This window comes from Lepidothrix coronata, unplaced genomic scaffold (genome assembly GCF_001604755.1).
Source record: "Lepidothrix coronata isolate B3197 unplaced genomic scaffold, Lepidothrix_coronata-1.0 Scaffold47, whole genome shotgun sequence".
Classification (NCBI taxonomy): Eukaryota; Metazoa; Chordata; class Aves; order Passeriformes; family Pipridae; genus Lepidothrix; species Lepidothrix coronata.
In genome coordinates, this window is record NW_016690227.1 from 3945759 (window position 1) to 3968215 (window position 22457).

At 38.8% G+C, this 22457-nt stretch overlaps 1 protein-coding gene across 10 annotated transcripts in view; it reads left to right on the forward strand.

The window, feature by feature from the left end:
- Positions 1–22457, forward strand: part of FHOD3 (formin homology 2 domain containing 3) — a 385562-nt gene that overhangs the window by 351268 nt on the left and 11837 nt on the right. For 5 of the 10 annotated variants that reach the window (XM_017814946.1, XM_017814953.1, XM_017814948.1 and 2 more), the window contains 5 exons: positions 3427–3617; positions 5192–5384; positions 10758–10781; positions 13391–13562; positions 15651–15812. In XM_017814946.1, coding sequence (XP_017670435.1) covers positions 3427–3617; positions 5192–5384; positions 10758–10781; positions 13391–13562; positions 15651–15812 — 742 coding nt within the window. Of the gene's footprint in view, positions 1–3426; positions 3618–5191; positions 5385–10757; positions 10782–13390; positions 13563–15650; positions 15813–16621; positions 16660–22457 lie in introns of all 10 variants that reach the window. The other 5 variants (XM_017814947.1, XM_017814950.1, XM_017814955.1 and 2 more) reach the window with 2 other exon arrangements.

Sequence of the window (22457 nt, forward strand, 5' to 3'; positions counted from 1 at the left end):
GATGTTCCTGGCATGTGGCTGGAAGGTTTTATTCTTGGTCTGAGTGTCATTTGTGCAAAATATGGTGATGCATCAAATTGAAAAATAGATTTTTATTTTTGAAGTTGCCCGTTAGTGACTTAGGGCAATAGTTTGCTGAGGTTCTGTATGGCTTGTGTCACATAAATGAGTCTTTATATCCAATTTGCATATACTGTCTGTGGCTAGTCCACTCTGATGCAACAGTGTCTACAAAGGCACTTCTGAGAAGACTGAACAGTGGGCCTAGCAAGAGATTTCACAGATACTAATAGTTCTGAATATTTTTCAGCTAGTGTGACTGTGAATGGAGAGGAACCTGGCAGGAGAAAGGAGAAACATATCAAATATATCTCAGAAGCATTTAGAAAATTGCTTTTTCTAAATTGGTTTACAAATTAAAATAAACATTACTCAGTGTCTGAAAGGAAGGACATTTTTATTTTGCATAGCAGCCTAAGACAACTCATTCTTTTGCCTGAATAAAAAAAAATTATTAATTTTACAATGTGTAGCAGAAGGTAACAGAAAGCAGGGCCATCAAGCTGCATGTTTTTTGCATATATATGTACTGAGGAGGAAGAAGAAGAATACATGTTTCCATCTTCCTTCAATTCCTTGAGCCAGGCACAACATCCATGCACTGCTGTCCAAGAAGAAAGCTGTAATGATTATTTCAGATTACTGCTTCCCTTTATTCAGGGGAGCATAGTTATAAAATAATGCCACAACAATGCTTGTCTGAGTACCTCCTATGCTGAGCTCTGCTGGAGCTACAACTCATCCAAATTCCTTCTTAGTCCCAGCATGACCCAGCTGCAGGCAAAAATTGGTGCATCTTTCCTTTCAAGACAGAAAGAATGAAAAAAAAGGAATCATGTTTTTCTACCATTATACAGCATTAATTCTTTTAGTAAAGTGTTGGAAATAAGCACATAAATAAGAAAGTGCAATCCATGCTGCCTTGGGAATGCTGTGTGGACTTTCAAGGAGGTAGTATGATATTATATATGCCTTTTAGTGGGTTTTTTGTGCATAATATGTTGAATAATTGTTGTTTTTACTCCACATAAGTTCTTGTTCTCCTTATCATAGGAAAACATAGTTGGGGGATCATTTCTCATCATTCTTGCTGTTATATTTGTATATAACACCCTAAACAGAACAACAGACCTAGAGCAGACTGAAGTGTCAGCACAAAAAATTGGCACTGGTGAAATATCACTTCCTGAAATATCAGATGGGGTACCTGATTATCTCTGAGAAAAATTGGACTTTTAGTATTTCACATCTGGATATTTTTCTGTAACTATATTCCCTTCTGTCCACAAATCAGTGACCAAACACTAGAGAGCTGGCAGCCAGAGATTTCATGAAGATTTGGCACATTCTTGCAGGCATAGTACAGTTTGCCTGTGGGGAATACATAGGTACATTATCCTATATTTGATTTCCTGCTTTACTCCTTCCAGCAGTTTCCAACTTCTGCTTGAGCACACCTGTGCTCCACAGAGGTTTATTCCAGGACATCTCAGGTGGCATTCACCTTACTACAGTCTCCTTAGGACTTTCCCAGAGAACTGAATTTCTGTTTATGCTCAAAAAATTATTGTGTATCCCTTAGAACAACTTGTCATCCCCAGTCTCTGCAGGAACTTCCCACTCTTGTGAATGTGTTGACTGTTGGCAGATTTCAAGGGTCCGAGAATTTGCCGCGTCTTTTCCCCTCAGACTTGTTCTCAAAAGATGTTTCTTGAATCCCTACAGACCTGAATCTCTGAGCTTTTTGATAGATTAAAACCCATTCTGTTTTCAGTGAAAGCTGTCATAAAATGTCATCAATTTAAATTTCTCAGCTGCAGGGGCTGAGAGGCTTCCTCAACTAGGTTGGATAATTCTTACAAGTAAAAAGACCTAGACCTTGGCTTTTTTTTTTCCTTAACAGGAATGCTAGTATTTTTTCCCATGTGTGTTTTAGATATACCATCTGTGGAGAGCAGCAATGTGTTTATCATCAACAGTGAAAATACTGACCTGGAAAGGACAGGTTTTTTTTAAAACATATGCATTGATAGGGATATAAGGAAAGCAAAAACCCCACAGCTGCTCCGCCTGCAGGGCTTTTCTGAATAGCAGAATGGATCAAAGGATGTTTTTATTTCCTTGTGAAGAGGAAAAATTCATCACTTTATAAATCACAGCAAAAACAAATCAAATCAATACCAGGAGCTTTTTAATAATAATGGATTTCTTATGGCTATCCTCAGTATAGGTCTCAGCAGTGGATGATGCACACAGCTAGGAAGAATGAAATAAAACCTGTCTCTGACACTGGTTTTCATTTAGCATTAAGGAATTAACTGGGGTACGAGACTATAACATCCCAAGCACTGATGTGTTTAGAATCCGAGAGCTACGTCTGTATTTTATAGCTTGAGTTCATTTGAACTGTGAAGTGGTATTATAAAATAGTTTTTTCCTTTCTTCAGAATTCAAGAACATGTTGGATAGTTTTATTTTTTTCATCTGTTGTGTGCTATGTCTGTGTTGTTAATGCACTTTGTTCAGTTGTTAGCAACACATCCCGAATGTCTTCTGAAGACTATTGCGATTTGAACACCTTTTTTGGTTGATGAATAAAGGACAAGCTCTCCCTCACCTTCTGTGGAATGCGTTGGCTTCTATCCTGATGAATGTTACTGTAGGATGCAATCATTTATTTTAACTGTGTTGAGAGACTTTCAAAGTCGTTACACGATCTTGTTACAAGCCAATAAATTCGTATCATATATCAAGGGATGAAAGTTAGTGCTGAGATCACTAAATAATACATACTTTCAATAAAGCTTTAAAAAATTCTGGCCTGTGAATTTTGTGATTAGAACTAGATCGTCTATTAACAAGTCAGTACATGACTAGGGAATAGATCCAAGTGCTTCCTAAAATGGAGAAGTGTTGGCGGGGTACAACAGTGAGCAGTAAACAGGGCATAAAAAGCTATGAGTAGTAGAGAAAAGGATTTAAAAAAAGAGAAGTTTTGTATTACCTCAGAAAGAATGGAGTCATGCAGTTACTTGGTGCAGACATGAAGTTATTAGCAAGGGAAAAAACACATCACAATATTTTATTGTCCCTTCTTTAGCTGCAGGACTAAAACCAAATATATATGTGTGTATGGATATTTCTTTGTTTTTTCAGTTTGCCTTACCAACATTACATGCCTAGACGTAGTGTGACAGAGAAAGCTATTTCTTATTTATTTAGTAGTAATTCATAATGTGAATTAATGTTGTGCTGCCACTATATTGACCCTTTCTTATACATACATTGCAGGTCAGATATCTAAATATATAATAGCCGTGTTTTCACTTCAAGTGTTACCTTTTATTTTCCTTTGTTTTTTTTCAGGTTGACTTTGAACAACTCCAGGAAAACCTGTGTCAGATGGAAAGACGGTGCAAAGCATCATGGGATCACCTTAAGGCTATAGCAAAGCATGAAATGAAGCCAAGTCTAAAGCAAAAAATGTCTGAGTTCCTTAAAGACTGTGCAGAAAGAATCATAATCCTGAAGATTGTTCATAGAAGAATAATTAACAGGTACAGAATTACATTGGGGATAGCAATACCTTGATAGTAGATGACTTGATAAGATTATAAATTATGACATCATAAATATGTTTTTTTAAATAAGCGTTTAATCCACATTCCTGCAAGAAATGTTACCAGGTTGTATGTGGTGCATACTTTGGTATAGACTCCATTTAAGAAAGATCCCCACTCCAGAAATTTCTGTATTTCTGATTAAAAGAAGCAATCTTCCAGGTAATCATTTATTCCCAAGGTACAATAACTGGGTCTTTTAACACCTAGTCCCCAAAAGCTAGCAGCTTTATGGTTAAGTTGCTATATATTCTGTTCATCCTTCAATATTTTTGAGGGGGGTTGGCTTACTGTCTGATAAACAAAAACAGACTGTAAAAAAAATGAAGTTTTAATGGCAAATTTGTCATTTGCAGAAGTTGAAGCAAGTCTTGTACAATGAGTTCTTTTGTAGGCAGCATCACTCTTATTTGCAAGATCTACGACTATGTGTTTTATGGCTATGCAGCTGAAGACAGAATTAAGATTCCTCTCCTCAGGATTTGCAGATGGGTTTAATGAAACTGTGAGAGATTTTCCAACTTCTGGATAATTTCCAAATTGCTGTGGTCAAAATTAGGAACTGGATTCCAAATGATCCCAAATTTGTGGATATACACTTGAAAAGTTGATTCAGCTCTTCTTTTGTTTTCATAATGATTTGGGGTTTATGCCATAAGTAAGCAGAAATCCCAATTGCAGTGAAAGGGAAGTGAATTCACTAGTTTAATGTTGTGGTTACCATATGCATTCTACACATAAGAAAAATATTAATTTTTCCTTATGATATCCTGAAACTACTTCTGTAGTTCTTAAAAATTGTTTTCATGTACTTGCATCTTTCTAGAATTGGGAAAACTTTTTATCATCGGGAAGGTAGATGTAGTTAAAAGGAATTCCCATGTATTTTTAAACATTCAGCACTCTGTTGTAAATCATGAAGTATAGAAACAGTAGTAAAAATTACAAATAGTGCAAAAGCTCTGAATGCCACCGAAGAAGTAAAACTGTGAATTGAGAGTATCCCAAACTAATGTACTTGGTAGCTAATATAATTTTATGGTCAGTGTTTTGAACCAGAAATTCTTTCCTTCTTGTGTTTGCTAGCCTGTAAATCTGCATTCTTCTTGTCTAGGCTTTGCCCAACACCCTAATAGGCTCTTTGAAGTTGCTTAATTCAAATAAATAGAATTGAAACTTAATAAATATTTTTTCTATAACTGAAATGAAATTGATCGTTCATGTGCCAAATTAGTCATATAAAGTAGATGGAGTTCCACAAACATCTTATCTTCTGCATCGGCCTGGGAAAGTAGACGGGGATGGAGTTATCATAGTCTAGACTTTCATGGTTTTAATTATAAAACATACCAATGTTATGCAAAGCATCCATGAAAGTTCTGTAGCACAAAGGAAGTGATGGGAGCTAGTAAAGTAATAAATGGATTAAGTGAAATGTGCATTTTTTTTCCCCAGAGATCATAAATAAAGATTTTTTTTCCCTTTACATTTATGAGTGCATTGTTTTCCAGGTTTCACTCATTTTTGTTATTTATGGGTCATCCTCCCTACGCAATACGTGAAGTCAACATCAATAAGTTTTGCAAAATTATTAGTGAATTTGCTCTGGAATACCGCACCACCAGGGAACGAGTTCTGCAGCAAAAACAGAAACGAGCTAACCACAGGGAAAGAAACAAGACCAGAGGGAAAATGATAACAGATGTAAGTGGCAAAATGTATCTCCCACAGCATGGATTTTTAAAACTTTCTTTCATTGAGTACGATGTATGAAGTGTTGCTACTCTCTATTTTTATTCTTAGAGGTTCTTCTACTGTAAGTAATGAACTCCGTTCGCTTAGAAGACAAAACTTGCAAGTCCTTGATTGTGTATATTTTCTGCTTCATACAAGTGTATAGGATGAGAACAAATTGAGATTAAGCATCCAAAAAGAGCTTCTCTCTGTTGCACAGTGTCCAGAAAATCTAGGAGACAGGAGCTGTCTGAAAAAGCAAAAAAGCCTAGGCATTTGACTCCTAATTGAGAACATAATTTAAATTACGAATCATTGTAGCCATTTAAGTGATTACAACCATACTTGGATGGATTTTTTCCCTCCATCTTTGACTATTCTAATATAGTCTTTAGTCTTGGAATTTTATATATTTTTATGTTTGTATATGTATATATATATGCATGCACATGCAGCAATTTTCTTCTTAACTTTGAAGTACAGAACAGCCAATTTTATGGGAACAGAGTACTTTGGAGTTCTAAAAGAATGGACAAATTTATGTTCACAGTAGATGTTACCCTGCAAACTTTGACTGTATGGTTGCATACTCATAGAAAAAATTAAAATAAGATCAGTTTTCTCAGCATAGTAAGTTCTAAAATCCCCTTGATTTTTTCTGTCTTTTTTTTTAAAGTTGATGTAGTTTAACTCAATCCAAATAAAGTTTTAAGAAGTGCCAATACTTCTTAAAAATTTCCAGCTGTCTCAAAATCCAAATGTGGATGCAAGTGGTTCATTGCATATGAAGCTATCTCTGCCTTTGGAATGAAAAGCCCTAAGCTGATTACAGTTTTATAGCTCAGGCAACGTGGGTCAATATATATATATATATATATGCATTGAAACTGATATAAACTGAGATTGTATTTAAGTCATTGTCTCATGATCATTTGTGGATCTTTCCTGACAGTATCCTCTTTACATTTGGAAATCTGCCCCATCTAGAGAAAATGTTAAACCTCTGTTATTATCAAAAGATTTTCCTTTTGGTCTAGCCTTAGGTTAAGGAAGAGGCTCTGATTTTATACAAAGGCTATAATATAGTCATACAAATTTTCAAAACTACCACTAGGGAACTGAGATGACTTTCTTCAATTGCTTCTTGACTGACATATTCTAGAGGAGCTAAAAGACAGCATTGACCAAAGAGTTTGGTAAATAAAAATTTTCGTTTCTTCAAATAGCTTTCATATTTTTTACTAGTTTAAGCAATATTGAAATGCAAAGAAATTACTGTTTTCCTACTATATGATGTAGCGTTTCTGTATTATCTGTCCATAAGAACTGGCTGTGGCAGCACAGAAAGCTTCTCTGTATCCTGTTCCTGCAGAAAATGCTAGAGGAAAAGGAGATCTGATCTCTGACAGCTGGGTTCAGGAAGCAGAGAAATGGGTCCCTTTCAAATCCGAAAAAGGCTCAGGCTTGACAGCAAGTCAGCAAGGAGCAGAGCCAGGGACAATGGCTGTTTCTTGAAAATGGAGGAAAGGAGGCTTCAGGGGCTTTCCCAGAATAAAAGTATTATTGGAAGAAGATTTCTTGTTCAGCTCGAGATAGTGTTGAGATTTGGCAAGAATTAAATGCCATCTGACAGATAGTGTTACACCTAAAAATATCTTGTAGGTCTCAAGAAAGGGAGCATTTTTTGCCTATCATTAATTTACAGTTATAGAACAGTCCGATTAGCTTAAAACCAAAAAGCCCGCTGAAGTGAAAAACCAACATTCTTTAAAATTGCCCTTATAGGAATGTTTTTAAGGGAGTTATTCATGTGACCATATAGTTATTTCAGAACTTGCTAAATCTCTTTAACCATAGCCCAGTAATATGGCCTCATTTACCTTTCATTTGAATTGCAGTAGATGGTAAAACAGAATTAAAGTTGCATCAGACTGTTTGTCGTGGCTTCCTTTGACAACTTCAAAGTTAGATCTACATCAAAACAAGTTTCCAAGTCAGCAGGGTGGAAGATACTTATGTGTGAAGAATGATGAAAGTGGGGAATTTTACTGTAGTCTTGTTTTGGCTGTGGTTTGTATCTGGTCTTGATTTTCTTAGAATTTTATATTCAAAGGCATTGTAAAGGGAAAATAGATCAGTAATGCATTGACAGTGTGTTTACTAGTTACAAAATACTGATAGGAGAAAGCGAAGGTCTTGACATTGGAAAGAAACTCTTTGTAGAAAGTAATTACAATATGTAGTAGTCATGTGGAATTTTAATTTCTGCTTTTGGTGACCTAAAAGTATCGTGCAGTTATTTGAAATTTACCTTCCTGTCCTTTTGAAAGTTTCCTCAGGTTCTCATTTTTATCACCTTACAGTATATTGCTTTTAGGTAGATGAAGAGGGATTTTAGCAAAAGTGGGAAAAGAGTAAGCCAGAACCAAACCAGTTCTTAACGAGAAGTCACATCACGTATCTCTTAAACCTTGGTCCCCCCTGCAGTCTTGGAAGGCAGAGGGGTGCTGGCTCATTCGATGGAGAGAATTTGCTGGCTCCTTGCACGGAGAACTCGCATCAGCTTCAGCAACTACTCACATGGAGTAGGGCTGAGGAACACGATGGGGAATATTTCCAGTCTTTCTTTCAGCCTTTTACCACAGATATCTTTATGTTTATGTGTTCTTTAATAGCTGAAGTGGACTGGGCACTGTCAGTTAAAATTTTCGTGAATGTTGTCTGGAGGGGAGGGGTAAGGAAAGAAAAAAGAACAGTGAGTTGCCACAGTTTCGCAGGGAAAATTGCCTAGTCTCTGTAACCTTATGTCTGGCTTTAGCCAATGTTAGTACTCATTTCAGGCCCTCTAAAAATAACAAGCAAGCAAAATAGGGAAGAAATGCAATTATCAAAACAAGTCTGAGCTTTTTAATGGTTTGTAGTAATAGTAGGTAATATAAGCATCTGTCTCTCAGATTTATGAAACTCTGCTTTTCATGATACTTAAGAGTTTCAATTCCAAAATTGCTATGTAATAGAAATAATATTTTGAAACAGCAAATCCACCGCATATAAATGCTAGCCTAAAGGAAAAATATGAGGCCAGGAGGTAGGGAAGGAGAGAGATCTCAGATCGTCCTGCAACATCCGATCTTGGGTGACAGAAAAATCAAGCAGAAATTTTTCCTTAAAATTAACTTCTTATGCCTGCAAGTGGGATTCAGTATAGCAATATTCTTTCACAGCTTTTTGGTAATATTACATATTACAAAATTCCTAATTTATTACTGTTGCTCAGTGTATTTACAATGATGAAACGAATAATGAAATAAAAGGTAGAATGCACACACCTGAGTGAGAGCAAATTCCCTTGTGAAACAAAAAGTTAATTTATTTATTTTGATACCTTCACTCCTGTTGTCAGTATTTGCTGGGGGCAAACGGCTCTTCAGACATGGAAACATGATGGAGGTGGTGAACTGCTCCTCCTGTGCACTGGAGTAGCTTTGGGTGTAGAAGGACAGTGGTTCTAGCAGTGCTCTCCACCCAGAGCAGGAGGAAGAGAAATTGTAATTCCCAGAAGGTGAGCAAAGTCAAGCAGAGAAGCGTACATTGCCCTTAGAGAAAGTCCACAGCAAATCACTTTTAGCTAGATTAGGCGGGAACACCAGCAGCTGGGGCTTTAATAATCTATAAAAATCTAGCTTCATATAAAGTAATAATATCATATACTTTTGCTTGGAACACAGTCTTTGCAATGTGTGTTCTCTGCTATTTTACCTTGCAATGATTGCCTTTTTGTACTGTTTAGCTTAATTTGCTCTCCTGCTGCCTTTTACTTATTAGATAGATGTACAGGATGATGTATTTGATCAGATAAATAGATAGATGGGATTAGAATACAATAATGTTCTTGCTTCCCATTCTTCTTCTTTCTGTTTCTTATTCATGGCAAAAAGTGAACAGTGGTCTTCCTCAGAAGAATTGCTTAATAGTGTGACTCCCTGCCCCCAGTGGGTGGAAAAAAGACAAATAGATCTTTTTAATATAAAGGGAACATACCTGCCGTGCTCCCTCTGCAAAACACACTGCCTGTTTTTCTGTTAGTACCACTGTGTCCAAAGAAAAATAAGCATCTCACTCTTTGAATAAAACATACCCTTAAAAAGTAATGTTAATGTGCTGCTCAGCACTCACAGCTAATCTTCTTATGGAGATTGTGCTGAAACTAAACTGAGGGCCAAAGTAAATCAGGCTTTCATTTTTAATGATGAATGTTTCTGGAACAGAATGTATCAATCCCAGACAGAAATCAGAGCTGAGATGGAGATAAGGTCAAAAATATGTATTAGTAACATTAAGGAGGAGAATAGTATTGGTGGAATGCTGCTTCTAAAAAAACAAAACAAAACTCACAAATGAAAAAATTTCTGGACTATGTTTGCACTTTATAAACAGTCAAACTGAAAATTATGGAAACATGGAGCCCAGATACTTGAGAAACTGTGTTTTACTTCAGGAACCTTCTGTGTGGGGAATCTTACAACCCAGTGAAGAATTCCCCGGGCATTTGGGAACGCAGCTCTAAATAGTTTGCTAATTCCCTGTAAATCCCCAAATTTAAGAACATTCCATATCTCACAATATTTTTTTATGTCCATTGCATTTAATGTAGTGTAACTGTCAAAATAGTTTTACATGCCTGCTGTCACAGAGGGTGAAAGCCCTGAATGACAACAGATAATTGCATCTCTTTAATTTCCAGTATCAGGTATCAGGCAGCTACTGAAGAACTTTAAGCATTTATTCAAAGACTACCCAGCATTTGATTTGAGTGCTCTGTTAAATTGGAATTTGAAAAGCCACAGCTTGAAAAAAGGAATTAAAACAAGCACTTAAGGGTAGAGAAAAGGAATTGCCAAGAAGTCGACCTCTGCACTGAAAGAAACAACAGCCAGGACCTCCCTGTGCTGAACAGAGCACAGGGAAAAGGAGAGGGAGTCCTTCCTAGTGTTCTCAGTTTCCATGGGGCAAAAAGTGTGCAAACAACTGCTCAATTCAAAGGAGAGAAATAGGATGGGTTAGGGGTAGTTTCAGTTCGTAATTTCTCTAAGAAAAATCAGGAAATTTTTGCATACCCTACTGACAGTGACAGACTCCTCTAAGTACAATTAGCTAAAAAAACAAAATGGAGCAAGCTGTTTGTCTAAAGAATGAAATCCTTATATGTTTTCTATTTTTATGTCCTCCTATTGCATAAACAGTACCATGGTTACCTCTTACTCTGTTGTGGTTTGACCATGCTGTCTTTCCTAAATCTTGCTGTTTGTCCTTCTCCACCCTGTCCTTTGTTTCCGGTGCCAGACTGATGAAGAGGAGGATGCTGAGGTATGGTTCTCTGAAAGAGCATGTCATCCCATGTCTCCTGTGTGCTGTGACATCTAATTTCTAACTCAGATAGTATGGATTGCTCAACTCCATCTGCTCAGCTGGAACTATGAACCATGACATTTTTCTCATACCTTTTTGTCTCAATAACAAGAATGCATTTTTACAGTCAGCTTTAACCATATGCATACCTGTCCTCTGGAATAAGGATATCCTGATCTGAGGCCTTAATAATTTTAAGTTTCCTCATTTCATTTCCTTAATGTCTCTTCATTAAACTGGAAAGTATCCTCATCACCCAAAACATCAGTGATCCAAATGTTATGGGGATCATAAATTACCTTGGGCTATGGATTATCAGGAAAATTTCATACTCATTATTAAAATGTGTAATCCCACATGGTATTATTTTATAAAGTGTTCAAAAACAATAGGATATAGGGATGTTAAGCAAATTGTATTGTTTTCTTTGATGTACAAATTGAGAATAAGACACTTCAGTCATCATAGAGGTGAGCCGTGTATCTATCATGAAGTGCTTCTGAAGGTGATGTCAAAAGTTAACGAGTGAATAAATAATTTAAGAACTATAATGTTCTAGCTATATTCATAATAAAACAGTTTATTGGATTGAGGAGCATCTATTGTGCAGTGCATTTGATGTTCAGCATTAGAGCTTTCTTCAATTTGCTGAACATAAACAATGTGGCTTACTGCTTACTGTTTCACGGTGGTGATCATCTGCTCAAGAAGCTGGGGTTTGGGCAGTAATTTATGGCAACATCTGAAAATTAAGGAATAAAATATAACTTCTGGCTCCAGAGCTTCACCCCCAGTGATGATTTGTGCTGTATAGCTTGAGATACAGAAAGAAAATTACGTGAATTTGCCTGTTTATGCCAACGTTTAACTAACCTGTGTGAATAGTAACTAACAGTTATGTGAAGGCTTTATCCTTGGGGTTTTTTCTGAGATAGTATTGATTGTCTTTACAACCCACTCTGTATGAGAGAGTAGTCTTAATGCAAAAACGGCATGCACTTTCATAGAGGTTTCTCTGTAATGTTTTTCTATCTTTTAATTTCACATGTGAAACTCTAGCACTTGCATACTTTCACATCAAAATATTGCAAACTAATATTTTAATAGGAAAACAAACTTTGCACCATCAAAATAGGTCTCATGCTGGTATATTTAGCTCAGTGCCTTGTAGGGATTATTGTTTTGCTGCTCAGTTAACTTGCTACCTTACCCCAAAAAGTCGCTATGTTAAAATAGAATCATACTATCATTAATTTCCAGATTAAACACTTTCAATTTGCAACCTTGACAGCCCTGGGGACTTGATCAAAGCTCTGAAAGTAGGGCCCAGTCTTTTCTTCCAATTTGCCATTCTCTGACAGAAAGGCTTTGCAGGTTTGCATCCCTTTAACTGACTGGCTTGATACCACCAAGTGAATAATTAATGTTGTTTATTACGCAAAGGAGGAAGAGAATGCAGCGCTTTTCCTTTCATCTGTGCTGAATCAGTCAGAGTAAGAAAGATTAAAAGGAGAAAGAAAATGTATTTCAGTGTCTGATGCTAGGCTGATACAACTGAGAGTACCGAGGGATGTTGGTATCTGTTGATGCCTGTTTGTTGTCAACAGGTTGGTATTTTCTGCAGCCAGGACTGTATTTTAAATGCGCTCTGACCTTTCTGTAGAACAGCGTAGTGGTGAATACCACCATCACAGCCCTTTGTAGGCAGTCTGAGAAGCGAGAGCAACCTAGTAATGCAGGGTCCTAGATGGTTCCTAGATGGTTCCTAGATGGTTCCTAGATGGTTCCTAGATGGTTCCTAGATGGTTGCTTTCAGTAACTGGTGGGGCTGCTGCATCCCCACACTGTGCATGCCCAGCTAATGTAGCTGCTGTTGTTCTTCATGTAGTCGTGGTGACAGGGAAGCAGAGGGCAGATCCCTCATTCTCTTGTAAGGTTTTGTTTGTTCTTCTAACTGCTGACTGCAATTTTTGTGTTTTGACCGTGAAATAATTTGGCTGGGTGTTTTGGGACCAGAGATTTTTTCAGGGTTACTGGTAATGTATTTTAAGGTTACTTGTAGATAATTGTACTTTAGAGCAGTTTGAGAATTTTCTGTGCAGCAAGGCAGAGAGGCAAGAGGAAAAGGTGTCTCTTTCTAGACCACTGTCCCCATTTTGCCCTGTTACTGAAAGTTGTACAGAAAAAAAAAGCAATTTCTTGTTTGTGTTGGGTTTCATGCCGTCCCCCTTGGCATCATGCCTGACCCTAGATCAGTCTGGATTGAAGGTTTCAAAGCAAGTCCTTGCCTTGTACCTTTTACTCTCAGACATAAGGACAAAGCTCAAGCTAATGCATCTGTTTTGACTCTGACTGTCTGCTCCCTGCTGTCACCCTGTTTTAGATTTATTTCTGGTCAGGGTACATGCTTCTGGGAGAGGAACAACTGTTGCTGGGCTCTTTTGGGAATAGCTGCACTCCAAACCAAGCCTTGGAGGGCACTTTTCTCCTTGCAATTCACAGTCAAGACTCTGGCCTATTCTCCATGCTGTTTTCAGTTGAAACAACAAATCCGTTTCCTCCCACAGTCTGGCAAGTTCTCCAGCAGCTCACCCCCATGCCAGAGCCAGCCGCAGGGGCTGCAGTACGCCGAGGACGCTGCTGAGCACGAGAACATGAAGGCTGTGCTGAAGACCTCCTCCGTTGGCGGGGAAAGCACCATGGCGCTCGGGGTCCGCACTCGCAGCCGGGCCAGCCGAGGTAAGTGCCAGCAAGTTTCCTGAGTGGAGCATAGTGCTGATAACACCAAGGTTGTAGTTTTGATCCCCATATGGGCCGTTCACCTAAGAGTTGGACTTGATGATCATTGTGAGTCCCTTCCAACTCAGAATATTTTCTGTGATTCTGTGATTTTTGCAATGCAGCAGCCACACGGTGGCCCAAACATGGGTCATGGACCCCATGCATAGCACTTATGGCAGAAAAGGTCAAAGGGGAAGGAGAACACCCCAGGGTGTTTTCATGCTGGAAGTGGCAATTTGGGGCACGAGGATGTAAAAGAATTTGCGTGAAGTTTTAACACATGGATCACAGCCAGGGTAGTGCCTGGGGGCATTAGGAGTCCAAGCCTGCAGAAATTCCCACCTCTCCCCACACCATGATCGTGACTGCCCTCTAGAACCCCAATTTTTATTCTTGTTCTCATCATGAAAGCAAAATGGGGCATCCGGGGAATCCATGATGTGACTTTCTTTTTATTTTCAATAGAAGCAGATAGAAAGTAGCAATTCAAATTGAATCTAAAAGACCTTGCAGCATTTTATAAAATGAATGATTGGGTAGAGGAAAATGGATAGCAAAAAGATGGTGAATCTTTTAACCACTACCCTCCGAAACTGCAAAGAAGTGGGTATTTTCTTTTGTCTTCTTCTCACTTCTTCCATACCTGCAATCCACCGAAGATGGTTTTGGAGTGAAGGTGATGCACCAAAATTCAAGTCTTCAGTTTCCTGCTTAGGTATTTTTTCTCCCTCACATCTGGATATCTTACACTTTCCTGACTCTTTTTTGGTTTGACTGCACATCCAGAGCATCCACCACTAAGTTTCTGTGTGCGTAGTTTATTAAGGCTTGAAACCATGATCCTGTCTAATTTAGAGGTTTCACAGCCCCAATTTAAGAAGCAAGTCAGCTAACTGAAGTACAAAGATTAAATACTTCAAGCTGCACTGCAACAAGCTGAACAGCTGAAATAATCCATTGAATGCTAACGAGCCGTGTGTCCTGATTGTGAGGGTCTGTTTGTATTCTCCTGAAGAGCAGCAGAGGCAGAAGATGGGTGAGCCAGACAGAAGCTTGTCAGGAGCGCTATTGTAATACAACTGCTCCTGACAAGAGCCAGGAGACAAGCAGCAGAGCAAAGGCCTAATCAAAGCTGTTGTTTATTGACTTCAGGGATGTGATATAGATTGGCCTCGTTAGTGATTTTTGGCAATTCTATTACACCCACGCTTTTGCAAAGCTCACTGTCAGTGTTCACACAGCACACCAGCCTTCAAATTCTTTAAAAACAAAAAGCACACAGAACAGCAGTCAGTAGTGGAGTAACCCAAAGATGTGTCATGCAGAGCTTTGTGGAGTAAGGAGTGCCAGAGCCTTGGATTTGGAAACATGGCTCACTTGTTTGTTTGTGGTTTTAACCAAAATTGCTTATTTAGCTTTTCAACTTGCCAACAGCTCTTCCTTTTCTGCTCATAACAGAGCAAATGCAGTTGTGCCAGAACACATACAGCTTTGTGATGCGAAGGTGAATTCTTCCTTGTGAAAGGGACAATGAGACATGTCAAACAACACTTCGTGGCCTTTTCATGTCTCCTTTGCACTAGGTTGGGATACAAACGCTTGTAAATTTATTCTGTCTCTCTTTCGGTACAAAGGACCTGTGTTTCTGATTTGCATCAATCCCTATCACGTGTCTTCTAGTATCTGCATAACAAGGGGAGAGGGAAACACACTAGTCATCCTTGGCTTATAGGCAGCCTCTAGCAGACATTTGCCAGTTGTATGGTCAAGAGCAAGACTCTGAAGCTGAAAGGAATATAAAAAAAAATATATATATATACACATTATAATTGCTTTTGAGCTCTTGGTTCTCTGCTGATACAGCAAAGAGTCTAGGGTATTATTTAGAAATATTCTTCATTAGGAAAAGTCTTCTTTGGTCAAATTGAAGCTGTGATGACTGAGCTGCCTGCTGCAATTTCCCAAAAAACCCAATTACAAAACCAAAGTGACTCAAAAGACTTTCTCTCTTCTTTTCCCTTTAATTCACTTGCTGGACTTTTCCAGGCCGTATTGGTTCATGGAACGCTGGCAATGATGATTCACCAAATGCAACAGATGACGCAGCGGATGAGATCATGGATCGCATTGTAAAGTCCGCCACCCAAGTGCCAAGCCAGCGAGCAGTGCCTAGAGAGAGGAAGCGGTCACGAGCAAATAGGAAGTCATGTGAGTATATGGCTATTAAATTTCTCAAAATAAGCAAACATGCAAATATTTATGTATATCGGTGTAGGAACCAGGCCTTAATAGGCAGACGTACATTGGTAGTTCATAGTTGCTTGAGTGTGTACTTATGATTGGCTTGTGTTCCTCTTACTACTGTTTAAACAATGTTGTGTGCAGTGGATGGCTCAGTCTTCTACAGAACTTGAAATGTCCTTAGCAGTAAGAGAAGAATGGTTTATGGTACTTCAGAGCTGATGACAGTACTTACGTGTAACTAGAGAAGTTAGGTCAGGACCTCAAATGGAGACTGCTTAAAATGCTATAACTTTTGGTGAACTGGCATAAAGATTAATAGCTGTATCTGTAGCTGAATTTATTCATAAAGGAAAAAGTAGCTTGAGATATTTCACCTTTTAAAATCTTTCTCTCTCGTGCTGTGTGCTATCTTTCCGCAGCCCTGAAAACAAAATGTCTACTGCTGCTTGGCTGCAAAGTGGTTATAGAGGAGTTTAACTTCCACTGGGAAGAAAAGGTAGCACATTTATAAGGTGGTCTGTGGTCTTTCAATGATGTAGTGTGACCGTGGGGCTGAGCTGGAGCACCCAAGTTTGAGGAATTTGGTTTCGTGCTTTAGTAAATACAATGTGTAAGAGGTGATAACCTTTCTGGTTTGTTTTTTTTTTCCCCTCATGTGCAGAGACTACTGTAATTACTATGAGAAGGATAAGTATCCAAAAATCGTAAGATTTAGTGTTTAATGTCATTCACCGTATGTGGCTTTTTGACTACCTTTCCATCCATCTTTTTAGCATTTCTGGGAAGTTAGGACAAAGAGGAGTCAACAACAGTGAGTGAAAAATGACACAGATTTTCTTCTTTGTGGAACTGTTCTAACATAATGGATGCTCAAAAACATTTGGTATTGCTATAAACTAGCATGTGCTGAAAGCATATTCACTTTCCCCAACATGCTAAGAAAGGAACTTCTGCATGTGGCAAGAGCAAAGGCAAAATAGACACTATGGTTAGATGAGCCAGTCTCTAAGCAAAGAAAATGAGCTGACACTGGATTGTCTGTCTTACTTTCTGTCATACACTGTGCCTTACCTCTTTGTGGCATCACCTTCTGCTGCTACCCACTTCCCTACACAGTTCTGGTGTTCTGCACGTGCTGACTGCCCCAGTTGGCTTGTGCATATGAAATAAACCTCCTGTATGTCTGCCTATTTCTGTGGTGTATCCCACGATAAGATATTTCCTCTGTTAGCAACACTATCTTCATGCACACACATATCAAAAGTACTTTTTTCCCAAGGAAGCACTTGCTGAAGGGAAAACAAAACAGGATAATTATGATTAAAATACTATATATTTTTCAATGGAACTTTCTTTTATATTCAGTAAAAACATTAACAGAGGTTAAACATTCAGTAAATGTTTAGGCTGGGACTGATTTCCATTGTAATTAATCATGATACAATCCAACTCTTTTGCTTGTTTTTTCTTCAAGATCTGGATGAGACTCTAAAGTGGATTAAAAGGCAGTTTCAAAACAAATATAAAGTTCAGTAGTTTAGTGTCCCTTTCAGCTGACATGTGCAGACGTGTGGAAGGAGAATATCTTAACTAAACTATTTCACTCAGATAGATAGTCAGTATACCTGGATGATGAACTAATGAAGTAGATTAGCTTTAAAATACACTCAGGTGCACTGAGTGGCACCTCCACTCAGGAGACATCTCCAGGAAATGAACAGAGATCAGCCCTTGTTAATCCATGATGTGAGTTAATAAATGAGCAGAAGGTTTCAGGTAGAAACACAGAAACATTTTAAAAAGTGGATTTTTAGTCATACCTTAATGATTTAGATTAGCAAACACTATGATATTTATTGTCTGCAGAGCAAAGAGACCCTACTTTCTGATGTGTTTGATTCACCACCTTCAATCTTCAGGCTCCNTTCAATCTGTTCATGGACATCAAAGAGAAATTCACTTGAAAGGAATGATTTTCTCTGTGCATCAGGTTGCATATGTCTCACTGCTTTCAGTGCAGAACTGGAAATCTTGTCAGGCTTACTTAGCATTCAGCAAAGATTTTAGTGAACATGAACTGAGATATGCTTTTAGCAAAATCAGAAACCCAAAAGATTTATATGCAATTGCACTGTAAACATTTCCTGTGATTCAGGCAGAAGGTTCTCACTGGCAAGGGATTTTTTTTGCCTTAAAGAACACAGAAAAATGTGAAGTAAAAAAAAAAAAAAAAACAACTCAGGTCATTTATAGGGGAAAGCAGAAACAGGAATATGGAAAAAGTTATGTTCAATTCAGGAAGTACTTGTAATGGGAAAATGAGACATTTTGACATGTTCATTTGAACCATTTTACCTTTTGTGTTTTTTGAGAAGTATGAACATATCTGGTATGCAGAGAGCTTAGGTTGTAATGAGGTAAAAGAGTTTGAAAGCTCAGAGAAAGCAGCAGAACTGTAAAAGGGAAGGAGGAATAAGTCAGTGAGTCATCCAACAAAAGATAAATGGAAACATATGTATGTACTGGTTGGAGATAGGAAGGTCACTGATAAGTCATGATATGACTGAAGCTCACTGAGACCTGGTAGGAAGGAATTTGTTCAGTGGGAGCTGAAGTGGATTACAGAAGTCTAAGGAATATGCTAAGTGCATAACAACTGAGTTCCTGTGATGATCTGAAGAGAGAGAAGTTAAGTCTGTGTTAGACCTTTACACAGTGGAAGGTTTTAAGGATAAAATTTGGCAATTAGAAGTACAGTAACCAACTGGAAGTCACTGCCTTATGACAGGTGTTCAGTTACCTGCCTACCAGATGCAGTGGAGTGACATTATATATGAGAAAACATTACAGTTGTACTTGTTCATCAGAAAACCACAGGACTCATTAAGCCACAGAAACTGAAATGCTCTATCACCCCCTCAAGGTAATCATTCAAAGATAGCTTCAAGACCAGTTGCAATGAGAAGCTTCTGCTGGTTTAAAGTTGAAAGTTGAAGGTTTTTAATAACGTTATGGGGATCTGTTCAACTTAGCAAAGAAATAAAAAAATAAAATAATTAGGATTGCCTGGTTCTCCTACAAGGTTAGGATAGCCTTCACAAATGGTGCCATAACAAACAATGAGTGCAAGGGAAAGTTGGGATAAGGAAGTTTTAAGTATCACTCTATTTGATAGTCCAAATTTCAGTTAATCTAACTGCTGAAGTTAATTTCTAGGAGCTTACAAAACAATGTTACAGGCATTGCACCAGTAGATTTGGGGAAATAAAAATTAAATCCTCTGTATAAGACACCACTGAGATTTCAAAAATCAGTCAAGAAAGAATGTTATTTAGTACAGAGAGCTGCATTAAAAAATATTAATATAAGGTAGATAAGGAGAGTTTGCTATGAAGATTACAAGAAGTGAGGTAAGAGAAGAAATTTTATAAACAATAATGCTGCTTAGAAAGTCACATTACTAAATGAGAGTTTCACACCATGATGAACCAGCCAATTGTGGCAATTGTTTCAAAATGGGGGAGACAAAAGATAAGTCTTAGAGCCACAGCAGCTTTGAGGCAACAGAAGACACATAAAGATCAGTAAAGCAGTATCATTCATAAAATAAACATTTTACTTAAGTGCATTTAATTAAAGAGCCCCCCCAAAACTCCATAAGAGAAAATATGGGTGAGCAACTGGCTCACAAGTCGGACACAAAGTGAATGGGATAACATCAGACTGATAACTGGTCACTAGTGGGATTCCACAGGGCTCCATCCTCAGCTCTGTGCTCTTCCACATCTTCATAAATGACTTGGATGCAGGACTGGAAGGGATACTAAGCGAGTTTGCAGATGATACAAAACTGGGAGGAGCTGTCAACTCCCTCAAGGTCAGAGAGGCCCTGCAGAGAGACCTTGACAAATTAGAGGACTGGGCAATCACCAACCATGTGAAATTCAACAAGGGAAAGTGCTGGATTCTTCACCTAGGACGGGGCAACCCTGGTTGTGCGTACAGACTAGGGAATGAGAGGCTGGAGAGCAGTGCTGTGGAAAGAGATCTGAGGGTCCTGGTTGACGGCAACTTGAATGTGAGTCAGCAATGTCCTGGCAGCCAGGAGGGCCAACCGTGCCCTGGGGGTTATCAGGCAAAGCATCACCAGCTGGTCAAGGGAGGGGATTGTCCTACTCTGCTCTGCTTTGCACTGGTGCAGCCTCACCTTTAATTTTGTGTGCAGTTTTGGGCACCAAAAAGATATAAGAAAGATATTAAGCTATTAGAGAGCATCCAAAGGAGGGCTGCGAGGATGGTGAAGGATCTAGAGGGGAAGCCTTATGAGGAGCAGCTGAGGTCACTTGGATTGTTCAGCCTGGAGGAGACTAAGGGGAGAACTTACTGTAGTCTTCAATATCCTCTCGAGAGGAAGCAGAGGGACAGGTACTGATCTCTTCACTCTCATGACCAGCAACAGGACTCGAGGAAATAACATGAAGTTAGAGTCAGGGGAGCTTTAGGTTAGATATCAGGAAATGGTTTTTCACCCAGAGGGTGGCTGAGCACTAGAACAGGCTCCCTAGGGTCACAGCACCAAGGCTGCCAGAGTTCAAGAAGCATTTGGATGATGCTCTCAGGCACATGGTGTGATTCTTGGGGTGTCCTGTGCAGAGCCAGGAGTTGGACTCAATGGTCCTGATGGGTGCCTTCCGACTCAGAATATTCTATGATTCTATGAAAATAGGAAGATAATGCTGTTTTCTTATTTGTCCTGGCTATTTATTTAAATATCCATCCCTTAACAGAAAATCAGTCTTCTCAGGTTTAGACTCTTGCTGAGGTGCCATCTCTGTGTTGATCTCATTGAACTGGATGGGTCTGTCTCAGGAGAATGATACAATTCCTATGAATCAGCACTATGAAAAATTATATATAATATAATAACGGCCAGTCTTCACGAGCGAAGATTTGGGAAAGGTCATTAACCCTTCGAGCCTGCGCAGTGGATTTTTTAGGTGAGACACAGCGTGCGCTGAACTGAGCCCACCCTTTAATCCTGAGGTTCATCTGCTGGGGCAGAGCAAGCTTGGACAGTGGCAGTGAGGGTCTCAGGACGTAGGTTTGTTTAGAGTGACCTTCTCTTAGATGGATTGCCTCACAGGGCTAACGAGCTCCATCTGCCCGGGGGGCCGGGAATCGAACCCAGGTCGCAGCAGTGAGAGTCCTGCACCCTAACCACTAGACCACCAGAGGCCCCATGAAAAATCATACTTCAGTTAAATAAACATGAATAAGCATATGGAAGATATTTTCAGTAATTCTGGCATACGCAGAGCAACACTTGTGAATGTTGAGCCAAACAGGCTTATTTTCTGACCTCTGTGAATGGCCATAGCACGGCTCTGAAAAAGGACCGAGGATTCAACAGTCCTAAGGATTCATTATCTGATTCAAATGCTGATTAAGCCACAGGGTAGTAAAACTAGACCAGCTGACTAGTAATTACCTTAAGGCTAAAACATGAACGTACAAGTATTTTCCTTCTTCTTTATGAATTGTTATTATTAGCAACATTCGTGCTTGAAAGTGCATCTTCGGGCTCCCTAAAGTCAAGGCAGTGGTCAAAAAGTGGGGATCCCGACTCAGGCTTCCTAGCAAGCAGGTAACTGCATCAAGGAAAGAGCTCTTTAAAGATGGCTTGACTAGGCAGCGCTGTTTGCATCTACATCTTCATCTGACTCAGAATGGTAAACTATAATGTAAGACCCAGGTGTGACTGATTTTTGATGGTGAGTAGCACAGTGATGGTTTTATTGGATGCTGCTGGTGACACTGCATGGGGAGGTCGCAGAGCAAGAGGCTCATTTTCCCACGCATGGTTTCATCTCAGAGTGTCTGTATGTCTGTGCACTCTTATTTCTCCTAGATTTTATTAGAATTGAAAATCTGCTTTAGATTTCAGTTAGAGAAGTGGGTTCAGAGCAGATAATAATTGAATCTAATTTAATCTAATATCAGTTTAATCTAATATTCGAAGGAGATAACTTGATCAAACTTATTTGTGATGTTTAAAAAAGAGAGAGGAGAGACATGATAATGCCTCGTTCTTTTATCAGACTTTGAAATCACATGTTAGCCTAATAATATACCCTGTGACAGACCCTTGAGATATGGAAACATCTCATAAGGATTTATTGATTTATTTGCATGATAGCTTGCAGGGAGTAAAAAATTCTTACAGTTATTATGCAGAAATGGATCTGAAGCACCACCCAAGTAATCTTGCATCAGACTTACACAAGTGGACCACGGAGGAGATAGGAATTGAGTCGAGTTTATCTGCATTTTGGACAAATAAACTCAGGGTCAGTGGATTAAATTTGTCTACAGAACATCCAAGGTCGGGTATTTCATACTAAATTTCACCTTCAGTAAAAATGAAATAGGAATCAGCATGCTATCATCAGGTGCCAAAACGTGGGAAAGAGCTCTGCCAAAGGACCAGGCGTGAAGACCAGCTTTAGACAAGTTTTGGTAACACATGCAGGGCTGATTTGGAATAAACATGTTTGTAAGCAAACGAGATACTATATGGGAGATACTTGAATCCAAAGGTGTGCATTTTTT